The sequence below is a fragment of the Xiphophorus maculatus genome, chromosome 19 (genome assembly GCF_002775205.1).
Source record: "Xiphophorus maculatus strain JP 163 A chromosome 19, X_maculatus-5.0-male, whole genome shotgun sequence".
In the NCBI taxonomy this organism is placed as follows: Eukaryota; Metazoa; Chordata; class Actinopteri; order Cyprinodontiformes; family Poeciliidae; genus Xiphophorus; species Xiphophorus maculatus.
In genome coordinates, this window is record NC_036461.1 from 22,858,262 (window position 1) to 22,877,652 (window position 19,391).

The 19,391-nt window shown below is 40.2% G+C and overlaps 1 protein-coding gene across 5 annotated transcripts; it reads right to left on the minus strand.

Annotated features, from left to right (window-relative positions):
* Positions 1–105: 105 nt before the first annotated feature.
* On the minus strand, positions 106–17,773 carry fbln5 (fibulin 5). Of its 5 annotated transcripts, none has more exons than XM_023353077.1 (12): positions 17,304–17,773; positions 17,174–17,226; positions 16,934–17,060; positions 16,810–16,858; positions 14,493–14,771; positions 7,559–7,681; positions 5,536–5,652; positions 4,819–4,935; positions 3,526–3,648; positions 3,221–3,347; positions 2,911–3,106; positions 106–786 (listed from the first exon to the last, which is right to left on the minus strand). In XM_023353077.1, the coding sequence occupies exons 2-12, from the start codon at positions 17,197–17,199 to the stop codon at positions 625–627; spliced, it is 1,446 nt and encodes a 481-aa protein (XP_023208845.1). In that variant the 5' UTR covers positions 17,200–17,226; positions 17,304–17,773; the 3' UTR covers positions 106–624. The 5 variants fall into 5 exon arrangements, with proteins under 5 accessions (XP_023208845.1, XP_023208842.1, XP_023208844.1 ...); XM_023353074.1 differs by having other exon boundaries at positions 17,156–17,226; positions 17,304–17,770; XM_023353076.1 differs by having other exon boundaries at positions 17,174–17,773.
* Positions 17,774–19,391: the final 1,618 nt, after the last annotated feature.

Consider the following 19,391-nt stretch of genomic DNA (forward strand, 5'->3'; position numbering starts at 1 on the left):
ATGTTACAAAAAATACGTAGCATCAGCTGACGAGACAACTCTTAAAGACCTGCGGTGTGCGCGCATTGTGATAGACGCAAACCTTTTAGAAAACAAAGTCCAGGATGTGATGAACTCATTTATTGTTCTAAAAGAATCTGTGATCTATATTTTAATTAATGACTGCTCGTTACATAATCTCAAACACTTTTTTTTTTCCTTTCCCCCCTTTGGCGGGAAACACACAGGTAGCTTACTCTTCGGTTCCGACAACCTGCTTTTCTTGCTTTCAGTAAGGCATGAAATGACGGCATCTCAGGTCGCTTTCTCGGCTTAAATGTGAAGAGATGGGATCCCCAGGCACAAAAAACCAATACTCGATTAGTAATCTGAGCCGCGCCGTCGCAGAAGAGGACGTATGAAATTGTAGACTATAAATATTCCTCTGTGTCTGCAGCTGGAAAAGCATCCAGCATCCAGGAAACCCGAGGACGTTCCGGCAAAAAGAATGCCTTCGCATCCGGTGATCTTGTCCGAGTCTTTATCGGGAAGTGTTTGAACAGAAAAAAAAAAAAAGAAGAAAAGAGTATTCTCAAACAAAAAGAATTACACCAGTTACATGTGAGTGCAGCTGCGTGTGGGTTCTCAGAACGGATGCTCCGACACGTATATCGTCAGCCTGATGATGGAGCTTCCTCGGAAGTTGATGACGTTGTTGACCGTGACCATCTCCAGGTCCAGCACCAACACCTGCGGCCCTTTGATGGGCCGCATCAGGACGAGGGTGGCGCTCACGTTGCTGGTTTGCTGCAAAGGGAAGAAAGAGGAGAGGAACGTGAGGATTGATGCACAGGAAGCGAAGAGTCAGACTTACAGGAAGAGAAGCTCTTGACTCTGTGCCTTGTTTATTGTTACATAGTGTTCATGACCCACTTTACTTTTTATCACATTTCATCACAACACACTAGGACTGGAATGATTAATCAAATTAATCGGTTTAATACATTAGGGCAGAAATGATTAATCTAATTAATTGATTAATCGGTTTAAATACACTTCGGCAGAAATGATTAATCGGATAAATTGTGATTAATCATTTAGTGAAATAATCGCCAACTAATTTTGTAATCGATTAACTGAAATATACAGACTCATAAAAAGGACATTTACTGAATAAACTTATTTAGAGCAGTAATAAAGCCAAAACTGTACAAAATATATAGACATTGTGCATATAAAGATACAGTAGAAACACCTTTGTCTGTATATGTTTTACCCAAAACTCCTCAAGTGGCATAGTTTTAACTTCAGAGTTCAAATTCGCTAAAGGAAAGCTCTATTATTGTATTCTAAGCAATAAAATGTTAATTTTCTTATTCCTAATATTGTATTAAAAAAAGCTTACAAGGTTAAATAAAAATAAAACCTGTAGAATGTGTCAATTATATGTATCTAAGTAATTGATTAATCGTCAGAAAAATCATTATTCAACATTAAGTTGTTCATTATTACAAAGTAACAGAAAAAAGGAAGATGGCTACTTATAAAAATGTGGCTGGTATTTTGGTTTCAGTCCCTTTTTTAAACAAATACTGATATTAAATTGGGTGCAGATAGTTACATTCAGTTCAACTCAAAAAACCTAATTTATCCCCACTGGGGCAATTATAATTGAACTGAACTGAAGGTTATAATTGTTATAGAGAATTTAAAAAGCATTAATGCACAATGCAAAACTGTAGGAGGAAAAAAAAAGAGTAATAAGATGCCACACTTTTCAGGTTTTATAGGTATGACACTTTGAAAAGCATGTATCCTTTTCCTTCAGCTTTACAATCGTGTGCTGGTAAACTAGTTACAACTAGTTACTGTCATTTACAAAGACTGTCCTACTTTAAAATCCCGCCATGTGTCTCAGCGATTTAACAAAAACAACAACAACAAAAAAACGAAGCAAAGCTCTGACATGAGTAAATTGCTCCATCTAGTGGCGACACGCTGCAAGTGTCTTTCTGCTGTACCCAGACTAATTAAATAGCTTAAACAACTGGAGAACTCTCGATAATCATTCATCAGCAGCGCTGCATCAAATACCTATGAAAGTAATCTATAACTAAGTTCCTACGAAAGAAGCTCGAGTGAAAAATCATTTTAAGAGACCTAATGTTTTATATGAGACTCTAAAAATATCTAAAATCATCCTTTTATTTACGCATTTTAGACATAGATATTAAATGGGTTCATCAGCCTCAAATTCTGATTCAATGAAAAAGAAATTTGTAGGCACAATTAAGCTCGTTGCAATAAGGAATGAATCAATGAATCGCATAAATTGAAACGAGCTCAATTATTGACATTTGCAAAGTTTCTTGTTTTTCTCTCTTTCTACTAAACCCTGGATGATAAAAGTCTCCAGTCTGCTGCTATGGCCTCAACTAGGACAATTATGTTTACAGAGAATTCATAATTCGTTTTATTAGTCGTTTCTGTTTATTTTAAATGTTCAATAGAATTAAAGTTTATTGATATTTGACTATGTGTTCTTGCACTATTATACCATTACTGTTAAATTAAAAAAAGAGGTCTCAAAACAACAATAATATCGTTTATCACAATAACTTCTGGGACAATTTATCATCCAGCAAAACTTATTGTGACAGACATGACATGATTACACTTGCCCAATAATGTTATAAAAGGCTAAAATAAAAATAAAAAGATTTTATTCATAAAGATTTTGGCTGCAGGTTTTACCACTAACCTGTCATTTCTGATTCAGCAGTGAAGCTGATACAGATTGAAGGTAAGAGTAACCCGTTGGCACGGTTTCTGCAGGTGGCAGTGTTTTCCTTCGTTCTACATGCACGTCAACTCACTCTGACCGCCCCGCTCTGCATCCCATCTCCCGTTCGTGGACTCCCGAGTGCTCACCCTCATGTAAAACTCCCGTCCGCTGTTGCCCGACTTTATCTGGAAGATGTAGAAGGCGCCGGGATAGCGCGTGGTGGCCTGCATCTGGAAGATGTCGACAGGCACACTGCGCCCCGACGACAAGTCCATGTGTCGGTACAGAATGGTGAAAGCCAAGTCCCTGCAGGCAGGGTTCTCAGCTGAACACATGCACTGGCTGCAGAGCGGTGGGACATAGGAGGTTCAGAGAAATAAACCTTTAGATTCTACAACAACGACTCAAAACCTTTACATTGCCACGATGTGATAAGAGGGTGACGAGAAAACTCACTTGTCGCTAACGGCGATGTAAGGAGGCTGACACTGTAAAGGATTCAGGCATGTATAGCCTCCCTGGAAATTGAAACACACTTGTTCTGTTGTACAGGTGTTGTTACCAGTGTCACATTCATTGACGTCTTTGAAATCAAGCACACGACAGTCAGAGTCAGTGAAGTCAGAACCACAGCAACGAGGCATCAACAAGATCACAGCTTTGCATTTTAAAAAAAGTAATAAATAAAATCAAGAAGAAAGTGATGGATTTACATCGTAACAAAAAGAGAAAACTGCAATATGGTTAGTCCTCCGCTTTACCTTCACAGCTCCGGCTGTCCTCGTATAAATAATACCCGGGCGGGCAGATGCAGGAGAACGAGCCGGGGGTGTTCACGCATCTGAACTGGCACAGAAACTCAGAGAAACTGCACTCATCCAGGTCTAAGTGAAACAAAAGGTATAATTCAGACAAATGGAAAGCGTCACAGAGAGATGAAGATGGCGGCTTTGATGTGTCTGTAAGGTGTTCGTCCATCTGCTCCGGTCCTACTCCATCAGTCCATCACATGAACGCAATGGAGACTCTGAGCTCTATTTGAATTTTTTCAAATGTCCTCGTGTTTCGATGAGCCAGTTGTGGTAGATGGAGAGCATCTGTGTCCAATTTAATCTCGGGATGAACACAGCTCTGTTGTGAAGGCTGCAGTAGAGTGCATTAATCGGAGAAACACCCAAGAGGACTGTGGTAGCTCTGGAGGAGCTGCAGAGATTCACAGGATTGCAAATGTGGATTTCATGGAAGAGCGACAGGAAGAAAGACGCTTTTCAAAAAAATGGCGGAGGTTTCAGCAGCCATGAAGCGAACAAAAATAAGAAAAGGAGATGCATGAGCAAGGTGAGGTAAAAGTTTCACTTTCTGGTCTGAAAGTGTGGTGGAAAACTATGTTTATACTAATCAGAATTAGTCTCAGAATCATAGTTCTTTTTTTTAATCACTGAATTTATAACAAAATGTTTCATCTTGTACAATAATATACAGCTCTGAAAAAAATTAGACCACTTAAAATGACCAGTTTCTGTGATTTAACTTTTTACAGGTACATGTTTGAGTAAAATGAACTTTGTTCTTTCATTCTATGGACTTCTGACAACATGCCTCTGAAATTCCAAGCAAAAATTTAGTTTTTATTTTGCAGAAAATGAGAAATGGTCAAAATAAGAAAAAAGATGCAGTGCTTTCAGACCTCACATAATGCAAACAAAGCAAGTTCATATTCATTTAGGAACCACAATACTGATGTTTTAACTGGGGAAGAGTTCAGGAATCCATATTTGGTGGAATATTTCAATGGGCTTCAGCGCAGTGGGCTCTTTATCTGTATATGCATTTTGTTTTTAACTTAAAATTCGCCAGCAAAAATCTCCCCTCCAAAAAAAAAACAATCAAATAATAGAAATTCAATGTCTAAAAAAAAAAAAAAAAAGTATGATTCTAATGAGACGGTATTTCTTCCGTAAAAAAGAAAAACAAACACCGCACCTCACCCTGAACGCACCATCTCCACTAGGAGACATTCTACCCTCAGAGCAGCGAACTGGAAGTATCCTCACCGATACAGGTTGTGCCGTCGGACGCCAGCTCGTATCCTTCGTTGCAGTTGCACATGAAAGAGCCGTAGGTGTTGAGACAGCCGTGACCGCAAGGTCGTTCGTCACATTCGTTCACATCTGGTGGACACAAAGGGGACGAAGGAATATTAAAGGTTTGAGGCAGGTTCTACCAGTCCGGGTTTACGTGACGAGACGCCGCTAAACATGGAGCTGAAGGGACACTATAGGGCTGGTTATCGGCTCAGGTCTAACAGGTGGAGCTGCACGAAGACGACAAATCACAACGAAGAAAAAAACAGCCATCAAAAAAAAAAAAAAAATCTAAATTAAGAAGTACAGTTGAATGTGATTATCTGACTTTTCTCTCTTCACCATAGCTCTCTGCAGGGTTTTTAACAAAGCTGATTCTTTGTGGAGAACTTAAAACCTACAAAAAAAACAAAAAAACAACAATACTATTACCTGGTAATAATTTCTTTAAGTACAGTTTTACATTTAGAGAGCCTATAATTTATTCTAAAGTCTTCAGAGAAGGAATCTTGGCCCACATCTGAGCTTAAAAGGTAAAAAAATAAAAATAAACTCTTTTTAAACTGCTTCAGGAGCTGCGCTCTGATTTATGGCATCCAAAATAACATAAAAAAAACAAAAACATACTGGACAAATTTTTAAATCAACTTTATTGATTTGCCTCTGTATCCCTGTAAATCCACGTACCCTGACAGGTCCGGCTGTCTGGATTAAGGAGGAAGCCGGGATTACACGAGCAGGAATAAGAGCCAGCGACGTTGGCACACAGTTGTTCGCAGTAACCATAGCGGCACTCATCGATATCTGGCTCAAAGGAGAGAGAGAAAGACGGAGAGAAAGAGAGAGAGAGAAAGAAAAAGAGAGAAAGAAAGGGAGAGAAGCTGGTTATAAAATACAAAAACATATACTTAAGAAGCAGCTGCTTTACTTCACACAACCTGCAGAGGGCGCTGCTCTTACAGAAGAATACTAACGCCTTTAGTATCATTCCTAGATATTTTCACCCCCTCAGAGGTGATTAAAATAAATGTAGCATTTCTGCAATGAAGACAACTCTGACTGTTTTAACTCGTCACATTAGCCATTTTAAATAAGCAAAACGCTTTAATGCTTGTTTTACATCTTGAGAAAACGTTCTAGTACAAGGTTTCCCCCAGAAAACCTGCTAAGCCCGATGATTGGGTGCTAGGTCAGTCATTCATCCAGCGGCCCGGCAGGTTTCTTAATTAAAAAATGTTTAAAGTTGACAGGAAATTTGAAAATATCCCTTGATAATTATGTGTTATTAATAGATTGCAAAATTATTATCTGAACACTGACTATAAAGTCTTAAAAAAATGCAAACATATTAAAAAGACAAATAAATAAGCAATGCTAAGCCTGGTGGGGCACAAGTGAAGCCTGGTGGCCCACCAGGCTGATAATACACTTGGGGAAGGCCTGCTAGTAGTTATAAACTGCTGCCGATTAAATGATCAAAGATTTTCTTAATGGTTGCATTTTGGATGTCAGGGGGAAAAAAACAACTAATATCCTCACCTTCCTAATATAATGGCCCAAGTCTTTTTTTGACAAGATGATTTGGGAAAAGAAAAAGGAATTTTAGCAACAAAAAAACAAAAAAATAAATAAAATAGACAGCCTGCCGTATATTTTTATGTGGCCTCTAGACTCCAAGTTACATCAATAAGTTCCTCCAGGTTTTCACGAAAACACGCAAAATCCACAGATCCCCACATTTGTTTCTGATTTTACTGCAAATTTTTCTCAAAATTGACCAGAAACAAAGGGCGAATTAAAGAAATGTGACATTTAACATCAGATAAATTAAGACCGCAAAAACAAAATCCTGGATGGACTGGTCAGTGTGAAAAGATGTTTAATATCATTTCATTTTAAGAGACACTTGGTGAATGCAGAAACAAACAGATGTTTGTAGATGTTTTAACAGCGTAACGGGTTTTTATCAATAGATTCTGGCACAACCGGCCCTTTAAGAACATTCAGATTTTTAATGTGGCCCAAAATGAAAATGAGTTTGGCCATTATTTTAGGACGGTGACGATATGAGAGTTTGCAGAGAAAGCTTCAACTTCGTACTCCAAGGTTGTTTCTCACATCATGAGTTTGACTGACCCCACCGCGGCGTGGCTCCTAAAAACCGATCAAACCCAGGAAATGCTCTCAGAGGTGGGGGAAATGCTTCGCCCGGTCTGATAGCCCACTTCCTCAAGCAGCATACAGGATGCACCCACTCAACACAGGAGGGGGCGCCAACTCCCTTTTGATAGTGCATGCGTTCATAAAAGTCAACACACAACTGAGGCAGAAAAATTATGGGGGTTTTTTAATAACTGGTGCTCATGACGCCCCTCTTCTACTGCTGCTCTGGGTAGGTGCCAATATCAAAAGCTTGCCACTGACAAAAGGTTTTTATTAGATCCAAAAACCCATGCAATGTTGCCCGATAACAGTGATGCAATTATTTTTTAAATGTTTAATGAGTAAACTTTACGTATACTGCCATTTTTACATAGAAATATCACAATGTACTTTGTTGTAAAACACAAGAAAGCAGCGATGTAAACACAATAAAAAGAGTTAAACATAAAAATGTTGGTATGCTGGTATGTTCACATCCTTGAGTAGTTTTTTTTTTTAACAAAATGATGCTTCAGAATGACATTAGCAGCAGCAACAGCTCTCTCACCTTGACACTGTCCGGCTATGAGCCAATAGCCTTCGGTGCAGGAGCAGGTGTAGCCGCCGGCGGTGTTGATGCAGACCTGCGTGGGGTTACAGTGGTGGGAGTTCGTCTCACATTCGTCAATGTCTGGAATAGAGAAAAGTGGCGGGAGACTCAGAAACTGCCGAGGCAGACAGGCAAGAGACAGGAAACAGTTTTAAGAACAGCAAAACCTCAAATCAAGCTGAAACATGAAGGATGAAACGCCATCACATTTCGGTATTAGCAAAAAAATTAATAAAAAAATAAAAATCCCACATATTTCTGTAGTATAAACTCGGTGAACGTACAATGTCACACAGCAGAAGTATTCATCTCCACTCTCACGTTTTACAACAAGATACTGCAACATATTTTATAGGCAGATCAACAGAAAGTAGTGCGGCGTGTCACTACGACCCCACCAGAGTGACGAAGAGGAGCTCACTGTACTCCTGTGAGGCCTCAGCACAACACAACGCCTTTGTTACGTGGAGGAGAACCTTTAATGCTGCCATGAAGAACTAGGTCAGTACCGGGTCCAACCCAGCATGAGCAAGGTGTACCTAATAAATAATAATAATATTTATTATTATTAAAATTATTCATTAATAATAAAGATGGAATTACAGGGTATTCACTCCCAGAGGCAACTGGTTGCACTGGGTTTTATTTAGCAAAAGGACAGTAAAAGAGCATGAATGAAAATGCCAATTTTGGTTTATAAGTAAACAAAAAATAAATAAATTTAACTGCACAACCTCATTCTTTCTGTTCTCAACAATCTACTGCAGGTCTGTCAATTAAAACCTCGGTAAAATACATGTAGGTTTGTGATAACATGAAAAAATTTCAACGGGTGTGAGTATTTTTGCCAAGCGTTATATCCGAAACACGTCACAGAAAATAACAATAAATCCAATCACCGAGCTGCAATCCAAGCCAAAACCGCAAGAAAACTGATTTGTTAGCAGCTGCAGAGGTTTTACTTGACCTTCCGCCCAAACATGGAGAAGCAGGATTCAGCTTCTATTCACCACAAATCTGGAACAAACTTCCAGAAAACTGCAGTTCTCTGGCAACACTGATATCCTTTAAAACAAGGCTAGAAACTAGGCCTGTCACAATAACAAGCTGGACGATAAATATTTCCTGAACTTATTGCAATAAACGATAATATTGTTGCTTTGAGACCGTTTTCAAGTAATAAAGGTGCAATAATGCAAGAACAGATTCTCAAAGCTCAATAAACCTTAAATTCTAATGAACATTAAACACTGATACTGGAAGACATTTAAAATGTCCACAATAAATTTAAAAAAAACAACAAATAAAATGAATTATGAAGTCTTTGTAAACAAAATTATCTTTGAAAATAAAGGGATCGTTGAGCTCAAAGCACCAGAATGAAGACTTTTATCATTCAGTTTCTGGTAAAAAGAGAAAAATGATAAATCAAGCAAATGAAAATGATTGAATTTTCTTTTTTATTTAATTTTTCATGCGATTAATTGGGTTATTGTTCATTGGCACAAAATTTGCATTCTGGTTAGTAGTAAACGGATCAACATATTTGATGGAATTTGACGAAAATATAACTCTTATTGCTTGCTTCAGAATTGGCGACAGCATGAAACTTTGAACGGCCTTGCTGCTGAAAAAGTGCTGCACAAATAAACTTGACTGGATGTCTGAGGTCTTGCCTCCCAGTAGATGGCGGTGCATAAAACTCCTATTTCCTTCTGGTTCCCAGATTGCATTCTAGTAATTTGGCAGCTCTCCTTCCCTCTCGTGGGAAGTCTGTGGCCACAGTTTAGGACTTTACACGTCCACGAGACGTGCATGTTTTCCCACGCCGTCACGGAGATCGTATCAGCAATCTTCCATTAAAAAAATCAAATCAAATCTTTCAAGCAATCAGGTTTTCACCACCCTGTGTAAGGAAAAAAAAAAAGGCTAATATTTGAGTAAGGCATACAATAGTTTCTCGTCAGGATAAGCGATATCTCGAATTTGAAGCTGAATTCCTGTGACGCCCTAATAATGGACACATTTCCTTATGAGGATATGACACTTCAGTGGTTCTCAGCCTGTGAAGTCACCTATCTCTAGGAAACCAGCAGTGAACGTGGTGGGTGTCTTTTCTCCTTTTGTTTTTACAGGCTGTTTTCATACGGGATAACATCTTACTTTGGGAGCTTTCTGCCTGCTCCCCTGGACCGGAGAGGAGGGGTCGGAGGCCCGAGAGCGCTCGGCCAAAAGCTAGCAGCACCTGCTGGTAGCAAGACTCCGAAAGACCCTTCATGTGCCCGACATGTGTAGTCGACATACACACACCCAGCACCTGCGAGAGAGTTCCAGATCAGCTCCTTATATAGTCCCGTTTCGGGGGCTGCTCACAAGCTGTGGGGTGGCTGCAGACAGCCGGACCTGGCTGCAGAGAAGAAGGGGATTAGCTTGAAACGCCTGAAGACTGGTCGCATATAGAAAAGAAGAAAATGCCCTCAGGAGGAAGATATGTCAGCTTGTGGGCCAAAACGGGGTGAATATCAACACTCGGGGGCAGTAAGGATGCAAAAAACAATGCAGCTGCAAGGACATGTTGCTCAAATTATACAAAGAACGTTGAAAGTAATCCGTGTTTACAGTTAAATTAAAATCTGCAAACAGAAAAGACTATTTTCTGATCAACTATAGACTCGCATACAATTCAACTCAAAAATATCATTGATCCCAAAAGGAAATTCAATTTTGTTGCAACTCATATTAATTCGGATTCTTCAGAGAGTTACGCTGGAGTGTGTCAAGTTTTCCTAAGACAGGATGATCTCCTAATCTGATTTATCCTTGGTTTCATTCAGAAGTGGTTTTTCTCTCATCTAATACCAAAAAAAGAAAGAAAAGACTCTTTAAAGTCGCAAACTCTAATTACGACTGTGTACTTTTCTTTGGCTCACAAGGAAGTTAGTCAGAGGCAACAGGAAGGTGGATGGAGTCAACTAGAGAGCAATCCTGAGAGAAAATTGAACCTAAACATAGGCAGAGTTACAATAAAATATTGCAGATTCGACTGTAAACTATGAGTAAAACCTCTAACCTTTGTGTTGGAACCGCCCAGCCAAAGTAGTTGAAAATCCAATTAATTAATCTATTTGTTGTTTACAACATGAAGTGTCATTTGGCAAATAATGACGCTTTTAACGCAAAGGAGCACTAAAAGTTGCATTAAAAGTGTCAACTTTGCATTACTCAGTAAACAAACTTTTAATGCAAAGTCCCATTAAAACTTGCTTTAAAAGTCAATGAACAATTTCAACTTTGCATTAAAAGTGTCATTAATTACCAATGACACTTCATGACAACAGTCACAAACATTCATAAAGGCTTCTTCAGGTTCATAACAGGTGTTGTGTCATGCTTATGACTGTTTCATGTCAGTCTTATGAACACCTCTTCAAATAAAGTGCTACCAAACTTTGAGACGTGAATAGTAAAACTGTGGCTAACCAAATCCCAAACAAGCTGCATTGTTCTCTTGCAGAGCGGCACAAACTGGCAAAAACCGGTGGCAGAAAGGTCCACTTAGCGAAAGACAAAGGCGTGTTTTTGTCGTAGATTCAGACAGGAAGTCGCAGCGTGTGTGCAATTTCTGCCCCACGGCATCCATCAGTCAGCAACCGATTACATCAGCGCACACAGCCTTCAGGAGTGTGTGTGTATGTGTGTGGACTTGTAACGAGTGGTCCCCACAGAGGCGTGCTTGTTGTCCAAGTCTGGCCTGGGTGCAGATTTTGGGGGAACATGACCTCACTTTTGGCCCCCTGGCGGAGTGGTTTACCCAAACAAGGTCGTGAGCAGATTCCCTGGCAAGTCGCCCCAAATTCAAACAGCCCATATTTGTGCATGAAGTCAGCTCTCTTGCTCTCTTTCAGAAGAGAAAACAACTGCACTCTATGTATATATTTTCACCTCATTGCAGGGTTCCATTTATCCTAAATGACAGTAAAAAAAAAATAAAATAAAAAAATCCCAATGCACTTTGAGGAGGCTATTTTTAAACAGCTTGAGTAAAATTATACCATAGAAGGTCTATGCATGAGTGTGTGTGTATGTATTTTCAGTTTATTATTACTTTATAACCTAATTTAAATTCAATAATGAGTAGTGATATAGTGTTTTCATACATGAACTCACTCACACACGTTCATGCACCAATAAGCAGATCGGCAACTTCTGGGTGAAGTGCCTTGCCCGGGGGCAGATCATCATGTCAGCAGTCGATCTGTACTCTGGTTAATAATTATTATTAAACTAATTTTCTGTTGGGGAAAAGATGAATAGTTACTTCTTGAGTGTCTTCAGTCAGTTGGTTTTTTTTGTGTCTGTGTGGGGGGTTTGGGGTCAAAGGGCATATGTCTCTGCTCGAGTTGGGTGAATGTGTTTTCTCCTACTTACAAGAAAGAAGTTCTTCAAGGAGTAAAGCTTTCAGAGTACTCCTCTATGAACGCTTCTGTAAGCTTTGGGGTTCCCCAAGGCTCTGTACTCAGTCCATTATTATTTTCTATACTCTGTGTAGCAGGTATTACTCAGTCTTTTAGTAACATCCCTCACCATTCAGTTGTATGAGTTGCTAAGTTATCTAAATTAAGACTGACTGCCTACCTCAGATAAGAGACTGGCTGCTTATGGCTTTTTAATCCCAGTGAGAACATATAAAATGATAACAGACCTGAAATATACTCTGACATCAGACAAGTGGAGTGTTGGATATTGGGAGTGACTTTTGATTGTGATGTAATCGTGGACTCACTTTAAAATTCATATCAAGGTCTTGTTTTGTTTTATTTTTTTTCCCCCATTTAAGCTGAGACCTATTGGGCCCAGAAACTAAAGGAAGAAATCATTGGTGGATCCGTTTCTTTTAGCTTAGATTCGTGTAAATTCATCGCTCACTTGTCTGGGCAAAGTGTTTCAGACAATTACAAGTCACACAGAGTTTTGTTTTGATTTCTTTACACTGTTGTCCCGTTGAATTCAGAATCCTTATTTTAAAGAAAATTCCTCAAATATAAAACTTGTATCGTCAAGCTACACGTTTTGTTTCCTGTTCTGTCCATATAAAAATCAAAATGTGTTGGTTTTTCATCTTATAAAATAAAAAACTGAAGATCAAGCCTTTTGGTCTGACGAAAAGTTCTGTGTGTTTTGTTATTTCACTCAGTTTTATTAACAAGCAGATAAAAACTCATTTTTTCAGTCTGGCATTTGTCTGCTGGCATCAGTACTTTCTGCCCATCCATCACCTCATGCATGGGTAATTATTTTTTCATTTTATGACTATTAAGTCTAATTAGCTATTATTAAAATGTTCAGTTCCTGGGTTTTGTATGTGCAACAGGTTTATGATCTCCTCTGTGGAGACTGCTTTAAAAATAAATTCTTTATTTGCTTGTGTTCCTCCATGTCCAGCAGCGCATCATCGAAAAAGTGGGGTACACCCACACGCTCACAACTGAGGAGAAACAAAACCACCCAACATGTAGATGTGTGGTTTTTTGGATGGCGGGCGAAAGCCGCAGTGCTGGGTTAGAACCGATTCCTGCAGAGATCGTAACCCAGCCGCAAGAGGAGGACAACTGTGCAGACGTGCAGGTGGTGTCAGTTGCTTTTCTGGGGTTTTTGAACAAAAAGTGCAAATGACTCTTCAGTTAGAAGAGAGGGCGTGCAGACATTTAGGAGTCGCTGGGCCTAATACCTAAAGAGGAGCAGCCAGTGCTGCAACATGGAAAGTGAACATGGAGTCCAAATTAAGTTGGAAGGCTGGCGACAGGGAGACGTCCACGCAGACAAACACAAAAGACATATAAAGGCAATACAATAAAATTCAGAGTAATGTGACAAAAACAGAAAGTACAAAAGAAAAGAAAATTAAACAAAACTGAAAGTGTTTGGAAGAAACTAAGGAATTAGCTGAACGAAAAGTGGATTTGTGAAGACAAAGCCAGACCAGAGCATCACTCATTCACAAGTAGAAGAAAACAGGGCTACCTGTTTAGATAAACGTTAGATTTAGAGATAATTCCCAAGGAGATGATGCTGAGGTGGGGCTGCATGTCAGGTAAAGCAGCAGATATCTGAAAAAACATATTGCTGCACTATACTGTTGCTGAATATAATAATAATATCAGTCACAATCAACTTCTTTTTCCTTCCTGAGTCTTATTACTAGAGTTTCTCCACCACTTTCTAAAGGTTTGAGCATCTTGGCCACTAGACATATACCTCTTCTGTGGGCAAGACATGATTCAGGTGGCGTGTTATAATCGGTGCAAGAAATGTGATATCCTGCCAAATGTTTCCTCCTTGCACAGGTGACGACTTTTAACACTTTTCTCCTCCCATCAATCCAAAGCGGAGGGAGGTTTGGTGGTTATTTTCCCGAGATGATAAAGCATCTTTCCACCGAGTAAACCGTGATGGATATTTTCTTCAGGAAAGGCAGATCAACTCCGTGAGCCAGCAAAGAGTCTCTCTGTATAATTGGAAATTTATGATGGAGATGGGAAGCCAACTGCTTTATGAGACTGTTTGGAGTTTGACTGATGAATATTGTTTGGCCATCAGTGAAAGAGTTCAAGAGTTCACGAATGCCAGAGGAGGTGCAGCAACTAATTGTACTAATTGTGGCTTCCACACACTACTTGATCAGATTTTTTTTTCTTCCAATGGTATGAATTGCAAAGCCAAAACACTTGGCTATCAAATAAAACATTTTTCCTTCAAAAAAAAAAAAAAAGGTGATCACATTTTTTCGCTTGCTAGGACTTGCACAAGTCATCCACTTCACCTATCTTTCATTCTTTTGAAACTGTCATCATGTCTGAACTACGAGAGCACAGCCGCTCGCCTGTTTACTCACCGTTGCAGGTGCCGTCCGCCGCCAGCGCGTACCCCAAGGTGCACAGCGCGGGATTGCTCACAATGGGGTAACTCGGCTCCGCGGCTCTCGCTGGAGCCCGCGCGAAGGTGTCCGGGATTCTGTCAGAGGGCTCCGGGTAGCTCGGCTCAGGCTGGGCGGGGCTCACCCGTCTGTAAGGCCGGTCGTAGTAGTCGCTGGAGAGGCACTGGTAGCCTCCGATCCGGTTGACGCAGAGCATCTCTCCTTGGCACGGTTGCGGCCAGCTGCACTCGTTCACATCTGGAAGGCAGAGAGGAGCGGCGCTGAGGACATTCCTGCTGCAGCTCCCGCGTCTGCGAGACGGTGGCCCACCCAGTTTATCACTAGGTTACCGATTTGTTCCACCTTGAACTTTTGAGCGTTATTTTATGATGCAACCACAGACTGAGATATGTTTTTAATGGGATGTTACGCGCCAGGCCGACGTAAAGCAGCACGTTCGTAAACGGGAACGGAAAAATGCAGCTTTTTTTCCTTCCGTCGGCTAATTTGTAAACAGAAACCGTCTTGGTGTTAGGGGTGGGCATTTATTGTATCGTTTATCATTTATCGGGATAGATTTCTTATTTCGTTAAGATTTTGATTTATTGTTGTCACAATAAATTCCAATTCAGTCGGTATTTTCGGGATTATTATTTTTACCCAGTGTTCGTTCCACAAAGATGTGTTAATAAGTCTAAATAAATGTAAAAACATGATTAAATGAAGTTATTGTGTGCATTTTAGTTATAAAAAATAACATTTCTTTATGTGATTATTGTCCTAAGCGCATTACACATGGGAGCGTTTTTGTCTAGAGCAGGATTTGTGCTTGTTTGGCTCTGAAGGCTGTGCCATTCAATCACAGTCACAAATCTACCGCCAAAAATAAGAGAACAAAATACAAACAAATAGTTGTCAATGTCACTTTTGTTATCAACACAATAGTACCGCAGAGCACAAAACTGTACGTTCATCTCCCACCCCGACTTGGTGCGACTTAATCTTGGGATAAATTTAACTGCTCTGTTAAATTTATCCCTGTGCACCGATTCTTGCCTCTGGTGTTTGTTGGAAAGTATTAGTCAACGAAGACCAAGGAATGCTCCAGACACATCAGGCTTAAAGATGTGGAGAATTTTAAAGCAGGACTAGGTTATAAATCCAAGAAAAGCAGCCCAAAAACGTCCATAGTAAATCCGGAGGAGCAGCAGAGATCCAATCTGTTTACAGAAATTACAAATTCATCCTTTATAGAAGAGTATAGCAGGTGGAAAGACATTGTTGAATGAAAGCTACAGAGTCCTGTTAAGACACGTATGGGATACAGAAAACATGTGATTCTCCAACTCATTTTCCAAAAAACAAAGGAGAGTACGTAGCTCAAATGAAATCAAGATTCGTTGAGAACTTCATGTTCCCATTTTCCCATTGTCTTGAGAAAATCCCACCAACGCCTCTGTCTCCCGAAAGAAACCGAAGGCAGCTGGACTTGGCCTCCCAGCCTTCACTTCCTTTTACAGATGGAGGGCGACCTGAGCAAGTTTACCCCGGTGTGATACACCAGCTGCTCAAGGTTGGATATGAAAGTAGTCAAAACAGTTGGCAAGATGACTGGATGTCTGATGTCTACATCAGCTGCTGAGGGATCAGGGCTGGAGGAATCATGTGTGACCCCCCACCAACACTTTTAGTTCCTTCTGGAAGACGTCTGTGCAGCTGATCATCTTCGCTTAATTCAGCTGCATTCCTGAGGCTACCAGAATCATGAACAGATGTTAAACAAATTGTTCTTGGTTATTATTTTTATTCGATATTTTATAGCCTTCGTTTGTATTTTTAGTGGATTTCCCCCCCATTATTCTCCAGGCTTTCAGTCCACATTTAGTTTGCGGATGTTGCGTGTTGATCCCTGAAGATGCCCGAATCTCATAAGACAGAAATTGAACTCTTGGATTGGCCTACTCAAAGTCTAGACATCAAAACTGACACTTAAAGCAACCTCTATATCCACTTTGACTGTAATTAAGCCGTTTGGCTAATAAGAGAGGGTAAATAAAGTAAAAAAAATAAAACAAATCTGAATAAATGTGTCAACTTAGTGGACACACTGCAGAAGACTTGGGAGTTGTAACTGCAAACATACAAATACACACCACACTTTTCAGATTTTTGTTTGTAGAAAATTCAAGTTACAATCAATCGAGCATTAATTTGGGTTCAATTATATCCCTAAAACACATCAGAGTTTGTGATTTTCCATTTTTCTTTAAATGCCAACTTATGTAAAACGACTTACCTGAACATTGTCCTAAATTCCGGTTGTATTCAAAGCCGTTCGGACAGGACTGAGGAGAGACGAGAGGAGCTGTGAGCGTTTGGCTCGGATTCAGACCGTAATGAAGCAAGGTGAGCGGAGTTACCTGTCCGTGCGCTGACTGGATGCAAAGCAGAGCAAATACCAGAGCGGCCAACATTCTGCAAATGGGGAATTTTCGTTTTGTGAAGCCTTGTGGAGGACAGCTGGCCGGAGCTCCACAGAAGCATAGCCTGCTGACACAAACAGGGCAGAGAAACCGCATTAACGGAGCCTCCCGCTACGCAGAAAGGCTTCAGCTGGACTGGGAGGGAAAAACGAGACGAACCTTAGAGAAGAACAAAACCTGAGCGCGAGCGTTTCCAACGGCATTGTTTAATGGCTCCTGGTGAAGTCCCTCTTTAAAAAAAAGAAAGATTTAGACGACCCGTAAAACCCGAATCCCAGCGGGGCTCCCTCCGACTATGCGCCCTTACGCGAAAGTCGACGCCAGGTTTTCATTAACCACTGTGTGATCGAGCTGAAGCTCCGGCACATTGACCAACTCTTACAGGAATTTCCTCGGTCGAAGAAAGAAAAGAAAAGAAAAAAAAAAAAGCAAAACAAACCCCAACTTCGCCGTCCCGTTTTCTGCTCGGACCGCTGGGCCGCGCAGATCATTTAGCAATGCAGATGTGACGGCCCCCACCGAGCTCTTTTAGCAACAGCTGGATCCAATCAGGAGATCCAGCCCCCTGCGGTGGGCGCGCGCAGCCCGACAGGCTCAGCGCGGTGCTGTCCGCGAGCTGGAAGACATAAAGCACACACTGTGGGGGTGACTGTGTGTGTTTTCTCAGGACACGCACACACACCAGAGTTCAGTGACACTAAACAGCCACTTACTACGCCCACTTCTGGACCATATGTACAGCTGAGACGGGTCTCACTCCCGGGCCTCGAACCAAGCGGAGGAGAAAGCTCTTTACTTGTGACATAATTCTTAAATAAACACGCAGCCATGAATACATTCACAGCTCAGTTTGTCATTTCACAAACTTTAAATTTATCTGCTAGGAATAGCAAAAATAAAGGGGCGTTGCTTAAGACTCGTAGCCTTCACAGGAGATTCCCCCAAGGCTTTCTGGTGATCCTCATGCAGTCTGCGTAATTAAAAAAAAAAACCATTTAGTGCTTTAAACGCCTGGAAAGTCACCAAGTAACAGCAGATCCGATTATTTCTCAGATCAGGTACTATTACTAGTTAGTAGTACTTCAGTTCCGTATGATCCCTTACTAACTAGTAGTAGCGGGTTTATTAATTAATGTAATAATGGTGGGTTAAACAGCTTGATAACAAAACTAAAGAATGATATGAATCTGAAAGTTTGTTAATAAGGAAGGGGACTACTTTTAAATTCACTCTGGTGATTTTCAAACATCTAGTTAAAAATGTCAACCAATATCAGGACATCTCAACAGGTAGGCACAGGTCCGTTTCCCACCTGTCGCAACTTAACCTGCGATAAACGGCCATCAACGATAAATGTCCGGATGAGCATGTGTCGTACGGTTTATCATTTATCGTGAAATTTCTCACCACGATGAGCATTTTGATTCATTATCACAATAAAAGGCAATCGTTTTTTTTTTATTTAAAAAACCTCTGTATCGCTGTTTTACAATGTTTTTTTTTCCAGTGACGGCATCAATACATGTTAAAATATGATTAAAAGCAATAACTGTGGTATAAATCACACTTCTTCATGTGACTAACATCCTAAAAAAAACATATTATGAATGGGTTTGTTTTTTAAGAGCAGTGGTTGTTTATGGAGATATGATTTCTGTGTCAGTCGCCTAATGTTACCTAAAAAAGTAATAATGAATTGTTCTCAGTCACTGTTATTGTACAGTAGTACTATGAAATATTGTGATAAAACCAAGTCCATATTGCACAACGCTAGTGTCAGAATCTGATAGTGATGTCGGAAATTGATCTGGTATCAGTTAAAAAAAAAAAGAAAAAGATTTGATTACATCAGCCTGTATCTAAAGTCTCCGATATAAACACGCGGATAGATGCACTCCGCTGCAGCAAGTGGTCCGCTCCAGGGTTTCTATCCAACAGCACCTGTATCCCACATGCAGACCCCTTGGTTAATAATAAATAGGTCAGCTGTTCTCAGACCTATTGGAGTTCAGTGTTCTCTGACTAATATCAACCGATCAAGCCTTTTCTAACATTCCACACTACAAAATAAGTAGTACAAAGGACGGCGAAGTATGCATTATTTGTGCTGATATCGTATTGCGTCAACATCAGTATCAGCCAATGCACAAAGAGGCAATATTGGTATTGTATTGGGAGTGACAACGTTGTATCTTGACACCCCTATTGGTTTCTAGTATCAAGGTTTTAAAAAGGTAAATTTTATAAATGATCAATTTAATATTATTATTAAGTTGTTTACATGCTGGAGTGACTGGAGTCTTCTTTGACTGTGTAGGATCTCCTGTTCCACCACATCCCAAAGATGCTCCGTTAAGTTCACATGTGGCGGCTGTAGGTCGTTTGACTGCAGAGA

Excerpts from the sequence above, each read along its gene's own strand:
- fbln5 (XM_023353074.1), bottom strand. The coding sequence starts at position 17,199 with ATGCCGTTGGAAACGCTCGCGCTCAGGTTTTGTTCTTCTCTAAG. Across the intron at positions 7,682-14,492 it reads GGCGGACGGCACCTGCAACG|ACATTGACGAATGTGAGACG; the intron begins GTGAGTAAACAG and ends TCTCTATTCCAG. Across the intron at positions 5,653-7,558 it reads CATAGCCGGACAGTGTCAAG|ATATCGATGAGTGCCGCTAT; the intron begins GTGAGAGAGCTG and ends CCTTTGAGCCAG.